Raw genomic sequence first — 9,074 nt, 5'->3', positions numbered from 1 at the left:
ACCTTTCAAAAAGGTAAACCCGATTGTTGTAGCCTTCATTTTGCTTACTATAGCATTGAACATAATTCATTCAATGTTATAGTAAGCAAAGCCGCCGAAATAATGGTGCTTTCAATCCATGTCATTGGATTGAAAGCGCTATTATTGCGGCAGCGGCGCCTTCAGTTTGCTTACTATAGCATTGAATGAATTATTTTCAATGCTATAATAAGCAAAATGAAGGCTACAATAATAGTGCTTTCAATCCATGTCATTGGATGGAAAGCACTATTATTACGGCGGCGTTGCCACGTTCATTTTGCTTACCACAGCACTGAAAATCATTCATTCATTCAATGCTATAGTAAGCAAAATGAATGCGGCGCCGTTGCAGAAATAATGCTGCTTTCTATCGAATGACATGGATTGAAAGCAGCATTATTTCGGCTGCGGCGCCGCCTTCATTTTGCTGAATATAGCACTGAATGAATGATTTTCAGTGCTATGGTAAGTAAAATGAACGTGGCACCGCCACCGTAATAATACTGCTTACAATCCAATGACATAGATTGGAAGCACTATTATTATAGTGTTGCAGGCAGTGTGCACGGACATTTCGCGCCGTTTCCGGGTCCCGTCATATTCTCCACCTGATTGGCTGCCGCCGGTAGCCAATCAGGTGGGGAATATGACGGGACCCGGAAAGAATCTCAAAATTCCTGAGATTCAAGGGATTTTTCCGGAGACCCGGAGAAATGCTTAAAATTCCGGAGTCTCCGGAAAAATTCCGGAGGTTAGGCAGGTATGGTCTCAATCTATTTGAAGCTATTCTTCCTCTCATTAGCGTAAAAGGCTCTTCTTCCGTCACTGAGTGTGGGGTAACTCTACAACTCTATCCCATCCTCATCTCCAATTAATAGTAAAAAAGATTACCAGTAAGTAACCAGCTCGAGAATTGCAAAGGCCATACCTTTTAAATGATGGCCTTTCTTTACGTTTGCAACCCCTGCCCACCATATATTGAAAATGCTGACTCGCCATTTGAAGAAAAATAACAAACGAATCAACTCGAGTTAAAAAAAACGGCATAATAACCTCGTTTTATTATTTTAGCTATTACATATCTTTCCTTGTGAGAATATGTCCAAAGTGTAAATATGCTCTACCGCTTTTAATGAAAGGCGCCCCCGGTGTCAAATAACTACGAGTAACGTATGCATCAATGGTTATTGTCTGTACAAAAAAAACGGCGAATACTTTATTCACCGAGAGAATGATATATAGAAAGCAAAACATCCTGTAGCAAGATGGACGCCAATGTGACGTTCATCTTTCCGGTGTGCTGTATTCTTGTCCTTCTTCAGTGTTCACTGTAGGTCCGGCTAGAGCAGAGAAGTGACAGCGCCTCTGATTCTCAAGCTGCGCTTCCTGTGCCTGGGCAATTCTCTGTCAGATAACAGCCGGCAGGAAGCAGGAGCTCGTCCTGCGGAAGCCATGGACAAGCTGGCGCCTTACGAGCCAAGCTCAGTGTGTGTAGCATCCGTATCCTCTGCCAGGAAACCCCCCAGACCCGCCGCGCCACCAGCTGTGGTGGTAGCAGCAGCAGCGGCAGCAGCTGGGACCCGCCAGCCAAACCTGAGCACCCGTCAACCCAGCTTGGAGGACCTAGACAGGTAACCGGGGTGGGTCATGCAAGCAATTTACGCTCGGATGATAGTGTTGAACAAGTGATAATGTAAAGAGGAGTGCAATCAAACGGCACTTGGTGCTTTGAGAAAGCATGCCTGGGTGCTGCAAGAGCAAGGCATAGCAACAGAGGCGTGAGTTACAATGGGTGATGGCATGATCTGGTACCTCAGCCTCCATGGTAGGTGCAAGTGTCTCTGGTGCACACGGATTGCCCTACGAAACACAGCTGGCGACACCAATGGCCAGTCTCGTTGACTAACTATAATGGCTGGTCCTATTGAGCCCAGCGTCCAGGGTTTTAGTCCAACTACCAATGGCAATCCCCGATATTTAGTCAAAGACGGCAAGATGCCAGTGAGGGCGATGTTTACCGGGGAGTCGAGCAACTTGTGGCATTCACTGGCAGCCCCAGCAAACGGGCCAGGACAGCACCCGTCGAAGTTGCTAGAGACAGGAATTAGAGTCCGTTGTCGGAGCAGTTGCAGCGGACAGTGAGGAAACGGGAACATCAGCTTGATTGATGGAACGGGGACAGTAGTTGGCTGTAGGTATCTAACCAGGCACAGCAGGAGGAGGTTGGTACCAGCGATTGGTAGGTATCTAACCGGGCACAACAAGAGGAGGAATCTCAGGGAACAGAAGTAGTGGGACGGTACCTGTCAGAGCAGCCAGATGAGGCTACTAGGAGCAGCTCCGTAGAGGTAAGTACCAGCGATGACATTTGGGAGGTGGGGCTTGGGGGAGGCGTGTACCGAGGCACCTGCACGGCCGGTTCTAGGATTTGCGAGGCCACCCAGTTTGAATATGTATTGGTATCGCTATAAGGATAATACAAAAAATGACACCACAAGGACTGATATCGATCTACGATACTCTAGTGCAACACGGGGAGTTGTATTATAAAAATTGAGTGACAAAGAACGAATTAACATGTTGATGTGCATATGAATGGTCACTCATTTTTAATTATAAATGGAGCAACGCTTCTAGTGCGTTAAACTATGATAGGGCCTTTTTTCGAATATAGTATACAATGCATCACTTTTATGGACTCAGAATGTGGACTACAACTTCTAACATAAAATGATTTGGCTAGGGTTTCAAACTTAAGTGGAGAAGCAAGGATTTGAGCCCAGTTTGCAATGTAGGCCTTTGGCTGACCACATCGACTCATCTCTTTCTGGTACATAATAATAAAGCAACCTGACAAATATATGAATCGAAATACGTTCACTACAAGGAGCGCGATTGTAGCTTTGTATATTGACTATTCTGAGGTATCCTCTTGATTCTTCAACTTACTTTCATGCTTTAAAGGCGGACAACCTGTAGCTTGTAATTATGCACAGTGTTTAGAAAACCTGAAGTTCCAAATCAAACGAAAGTAATATTATTCTTTTATGTAAGTGTCTCGATAGAAGATGCTGATTTCGGTAGTCAAGCCGTGTCGAAGTGTCGGGTGAAAAAGTCCCATCAGTTCTTATCACCCAAACGTTAACACCAAATTGCCATTCAAAACCAACAAAAAGCTATCCTTTTAAATACGCAGAGAGGTGTTATAGCATTTTGGGTTGTCCTATTTCTAGGTTTGGTGGAGTGGTGTCGGGACACATGATCCTTGTCATCACCGTTCATGAGGTGAGTGAGGGCTGCAGGGTCCCCAGGAGTGTGTGGACCTGGGTTGCCGCAGAGGTGGCCCACGCCTTCCCCTGGTTCTGATCTCAGAAACGTACAACAGACAGAAGCGTTTGAAGTATGTATCAGGGACTGGGACAATCAATGGTCAGAGGGAGCAGCTGAGGCGATGCATCAAGGATTGTGACCAGAGGAGCGTGCGGAATACCTTTTGAGCTCTATGTACATTTTTGAGGTGTCATTATTTTACTCCCCGTTTTGGAAGTTGAGAGGAAAAGAGGATTTTTCAGGAGTATTTCTCCTTTCCAATTGGGGATTTTTACGCAAACAAAGTATTTGTATTCTAATGCATATAAATGAAAAAGGTGTTTTTATTTTTACAGGCCCTCTTATGATCAGATAGCACAGAAGTAGCGATCACCTTCGTGGCAACACAGCAGTACAACAAGCAGAAGTGTGCCAATCTATAGCACCCTGTTTTTTGTTGTTGTGGCCGTTTGCCTATTGTTGGAGAGTAAAAAAGGCAGGTGCGCTGTTGGGAAAGATTTCCATTTTATGTGTAATTTTCCCTCCAGTTGTGAACACCAGAGGAGCCCAGCCTTCTGCTGCATTCATCTGGGCTTTTCGCTCATTTTTTATGGGGAAACTGACATGCCCTAAGACAGTCAGTACTGGGAGACTTTGTTTCCCTTAGTCCTTTCCAATGTTGCAACTTTTCTGCAACATGTAACAAGTGTACAATGTACCTTCCAGTAAATTGCACTTGGGTCTATTAGTCATTTGCAAAGGCCCTAGATACACTCCAAGGATTTTTTAGAAGTGCAGTTGTGCCTTGGCAGCTTATCATTTTGTATATTTTTAACCCTTTCCTGTCGGGTAAAGCCACAAGGTTCTTTGTCCTGTTCTTTGGCCATCTTGCCCCTTCACCTTCCCCAGGTTGAGCCGACCCAGGTCAGCCCTTATTTGGGCATGTGTTCTCCTGAAAACACCAAGTTTTCGCGGGCTTCTGCATCCCCTGTTTGTGTGCCTCCAGGATGTGGGCTCGGATGTCTGTTCCCAATTCACATCCTGTGTGCCAGAGAGTCTGGAGTGCTGTGAATACCTGGGACCACCGTGGTCCGTGATTGGTCCACGTATGGTATGCCTGTATGTGAGCAGATCTCCCATTGGGTCCTCTTTGTTTTGGCGCAAAGGAGATTCTGGATAAGAGAAGGCACCAACACCCATACCATGTTGATCTCTGGAGTTCTCACTGAACGAAGGATAGGATCCAAGTATCCTGAAACTAAGAAGCAGAGTCAAGGAACTGCTGGTGACCCGCTGGAAGGTTTGTCAACCTGAGCCCGCTGTCGTCCCGTGGGACCCCTTTGCATTTGGTCGTCCTAGTAGGTCTGTGAAGACGCTTCGACGCATTGGAATAGTGGGACCAACTATTCTCGGCACCTTCATCAAACATCTTTCTCGGAAGTGTCCCTGGGCCAACCAATGGGCTGACCAGCTTACACAGATTCTTTGCCCTCATACTGCTGCTGTTTCGAGGAGGGCCTCGAAACCTGGTACTTCGCTAGCTCTGTGTTCACGGCACGCTCACACCGAATTTCATACACTTGGCGTTCCCAGGTCTGGAGTAAAGTGAGTGCGCCTGAACCGGTGTATACGCGGTTACTGTGTCGCCCAGCCGTGGTAATGAACTTTGCAGGTGTGCTGCATTTGTAGTCCCTCTTGCCCCTGAAGCCTGCTGCAGTGAAACTTGGCTGATCCATCCAGCAGGAGCAGAGAAATCGCCACTGTCCCGTTTGGGAATCATGGCTGTATCTTCGTTGCTGAAAGCCGCAGAGCCGCCAGATTGCCGCACTTGAACCTGCAACCGAAGTGGACTCGACTGCTGAAGTTTGGTCCGGAGTGTGCCGGGGTCGGTGAGTAATCGCAACTCTAACCGGTGGCCCCTAGTGCCTCCATCCCCTTTTTATGCATGAGTGGCCCCTGAGGGCCCTCTCCTTTCCACTGCTAGTGCAAACTATTCCCAACTCTTGGAATCGACTCTGCCCTCAAGTGGAGACCCTCCTCGAATAGTGGGAACCTATTCTTCACCGCCTCACCCACCTTCCTGAGCTGCTACAGACCCTTGAAGAGACCCCGTTTTGCCGATTTGAACTACTGCGTGCGCCAGCATTGCATGTACATTTGAGCAATAGGCTCCACTCTTCTTAGGGATTGGACTGCCTTTTAGTTAGGAGTGTGTTGGGTGCAGAAGGGACTAAACACTATTTGGACTGCCTGTTTCCTTCCCCTTTTAGGTTGTGGACCCATTTTGTGCATTAACCCTTTAGACCCCATTGGTCTTGTATATATGTATTTAGATAGGATTGTGTTGGCTTAATAGTATTACTGTTATTTGACTTGTGTGTTGAAACTCTAAAGCCCTGAAATAAATGTATTTTTAATATATATACACCTGACTGGGAGTGATTGCAAGTGTCCTTTACTCTGTGTGCTCATTGAGGTCGTTCAGTCACCCTCAACCCTCCTGAGACCTAGTTTTGACTACCGCCAAGCTTCTTTGATTGGTCTGGCTTGTCCAGAAGGTTACCCTGTACCAAGGAACTAGGCTGGCCTTCTCAACCTCTGCCCACCAGGTCAGAGTTCAGAAATCCGTCTTAACATGCGCCATCTAGGAAGCTTGGGGTGACATGGATGGAAGCATGTTAATTTACCAGGGACATCAGTTAGATGGAGGTAACGAGGGCACACACCCATCGGTGGGTGCAGTGCTCCAGATAAGATTCTGAAGTGGGATTATATTACTCCCTATTTTAAAGTTGGGAGTAAAATGATTTTTCCTAATGGAAGTATTTTTAATGCGAGTAAAAAAGAAAATGTTAACTGTAAAACATCATTTTTTCGTAATAAATACCTTTTGCACCTAATTATTTTTTGCACTACAGCTTAAATGTAAACCTTTTGCAATACTGAAATAAAAATGTAAACCTTGCTTCTGCTGAACTGATTGGATGTTAGAAAAAAGCTGGAAGTTGTATGTATTGATTGACCTGGACCTTTGAGATACATTTTTGAGAAAAACATTGATGTGTTCTTAAAATCACTTTCTTTATGACAACAAATTGATCTTGAACTGAGGGTTTGCAGTTCACTAAACCTTCTTATTGCTGTAATGGCCATGTTTAAGACTGGTTTTATGCATTGGCTCAAAAGGGTGACCCATGAGTAAGTACAGCATTCAATTCCCATCCAAGGGTTGGATTTCTAATTGTGGGGTCTTATCTTTTAACTCATTCCTTGAAGGCTTTAATTACTGGAACTTTCCACCAAGATATTTTACTCTGAGAGGTGGTGTATGCAGAGAGTGCAGCTAAATGAACTCTAAGGGAGTTAGACTAACTCTGAGTCTAAAGCAGTTCAAGAACTATGTGAGAAGGTGATCCATTCAATAGGATTGATGCTGCATGTTTTGCTCCAAATAAAGCGTTTCCACTTGTTGAAATAGCAGCGTCTCGTGTTGGGTTGCGTGCCTCTTTCAGGATGTCCATCTTTGTGTCAAGTTTAAATGTCCAAACTTTGACTTCAGGAGCCACGCTGCCAAGTTCAGTGTTTGAGGACATGGATGGAGAGTTATTCCATGATGCTGGGACAGCATGTTGTAAGGTGATGAAAGTTTGACTGGTGTGCAAAGAGACAACTTGTGAAAGCCACGGTTGACGTGCCCACATTGGCACTATTGGAATTTTCCTGGTGAATTTTGAGGACTATCTTGTTTAGAAGTGGTGTTGTGGTGGAAAAGCGTATTCAACCAGTTCATCCACAAAGCTTTCCCGTTGGGCCCTGTTTGAGAATACCTAGACACTTCTGTGCATTGTGCGTTCTTTCAAGTTGCAGAGAGATCTATGTTGGGCAGTCCCAGTTTATGCAAAAGTTGTGTCGGTTGTCTTTGAGCAACTGCCATTCGTGCTCTGATGGAAGTTCTATGTTTGTGCTTAGCACATCGGCTAGACAGTTGTGTTCCCCAGGAACATGCTGGGCTAGGAGGAACGTGTTGTGCTTTATTGCCGAATCCCATATGTACTGGGCTAGTTTAGACAGACCTGGTGAGTGTGTCCTGCCTTCCTTGTTTATACAGAACATGGCTGTAATGCTGTATGTTAGGACTAGGACTGTTTGCTCTGCAACTGGTGTTTCAAAGTCTGAAAAGCTTTGAACACTGCTTGTAGATTGAGAAGGTTGATGTGTTTGTTTGCTGGTCACTGTATCCACGCGCCATGCGCAGTATGCTCGAAAAGATGCACTCCTCACCCAGATAGCGATTAGTCTGTGGTTAGAGTAGCCTCTCCTGCAGGGGTGTTAAATGATTTCCTCTTCAAAAGGTTTTCTTTTGTCCACTACTGCAGGGAGTGAATGACGGACTGCGAAACGACCACTAGATTGTCCACTTGCTTGCAACCATTGTTTCTCCAGCCAGTCTGGCAACTCTTGGTATGATTCCGACCTCGCCATCCTGAAACGCAAGCGCATGGTGGCTGAGAGGAAATGGAGGGCTTTAGGCGCATCCTCTGACAAAGAGGCCTGCCGCCTGCAATACAGACTCTATGTCCTGCCCAAGATGAAAGCACACATTCAAGCCCGCGTCTCTGCGGCCTCTAACAACACGGCTGAACTCTTTATAATCTGCAAGGAACTGGCCAATCCTGTTGCAGTCTCTACCTCTCCTGTTCCCTCCCAGGCCCTCTGTACAGCTCAGGCCTCTCACTTCTCATCTAAAACTCTGGACATCCTGTCATCTATCTCTTCTTCCTTTCTCGGCTCCCCTTTGACCATCTTTCCCTCTTCTCCTCCTTTCTCCTCTTTCTGTCTGACAGCACATGACAAGGTTTCTAGACAAGTCTGATCTATTAAAGTGTCGTACAAACAGGTGCTCCCCTGCTCCTCCAGAACCATTAAGGAACGTATTGACGCCCTCGCTCGAGCTTTGGCCGATTTCTGTAATCACTCTTTCGCCACTGGAACTTTCCACTCTCCCCTTAAGCACTCCCTTGTACACCCACTCCTCATGGAGAAGTCTGTCGATCCTACCTGCCAGGCAAACTGATCCTACCGGTGAGGCGCTAGGCAAACTATCACCCAATCTCCCATCACCCCTTTCCTGGGCAAACTCTTGGAAATCTGGCCATCTCCCAGCTGACTCTCCACACTGAATATGTTGGTTGCCTCCATGACCATCAGTCTGGTTTCAGAGCTGCCAGAGGCAGGGAGACTGCTCTCCTGAACACCTGTGAAGATCTGCTCTCTAACCTTGACACCAGCATTCCTTCTGTCCACATCCTTCTTGATCTTTCCTCTGATTTCGACACAGTCAACCACGCAATCCTGATAATCAACGCCGTGAGAACCTGGGCATCACTGATCAGGCCCTGTAGTGACTGATTTCCTTCCTCTTGGACTGCCCCTCCCAGGTCCAACGTGGTCCCTTTCTCTCGCCACCTCTCTAGACGTGGCGTTCCCCAGGGCTCTATCCTCTCTCCTTGATCTCTACCTTCTCCTCTAACTTCCTTCTGGCTCCCCTCAGCCTCCTCACCTCTCTCGCTTATTCCTGACTGTCTATCCGTGATTCAGGATTGGTGTGCCTCCAACGATCTCTGCCTTAATGCCATTAAAACGGAGATCCTTCTCATTGGGGACCCCTGCCCCGGCATTCCCTCTCTCGGTCTGGCTGCCCGCCTTGGGCCCTCTTCCTTCGAGGCCAGAATCCTTGGTGTCCT

General features: G+C 46.6%; 1 protein-coding gene across 6 annotated transcripts in view; it reads left to right on the top strand.

The window, feature by feature from the left end:
- The first annotated feature begins 1,341 nt into the window (after nt 1–1,341).
- The window catches only part of MTMR1 (myotubularin related protein 1), a 1,542,631-nt gene continuing 1,534,898 nt past the window's right edge, over nt 1,342–9,074 (top strand). For 5 of the 6 annotated variants that reach the window (XM_069612750.1, XM_069612749.1, XM_069612746.1 and 2 more), the window contains exon 1: nt 1,357–1,652. In XM_069612750.1, the coding sequence (XP_069468851.1) occupies nt 1,474–1,652 (179 nt within the window). In that variant the 5' untranslated portion in view covers nt 1,357–1,473. Of the gene's footprint in view, nt 1,653–9,074 lie in introns of all 6 variants that reach the window. The other variant, XM_069612748.1, reaches the window with a different exon arrangement.

Source organism: Ambystoma mexicanum, chromosome 5p (assembly GCF_040938575.1).
Source record: "Ambystoma mexicanum isolate Mex_15411 chromosome 5p, UKY_AmexF1_1, whole genome shotgun sequence".
In the NCBI taxonomy this organism is placed as follows: Eukaryota; Metazoa; Chordata; class Amphibia; order Caudata; family Ambystomatidae; genus Ambystoma; species Ambystoma mexicanum.
This window is presented reverse-complemented; position numbering and strand designations above follow the sequence as displayed.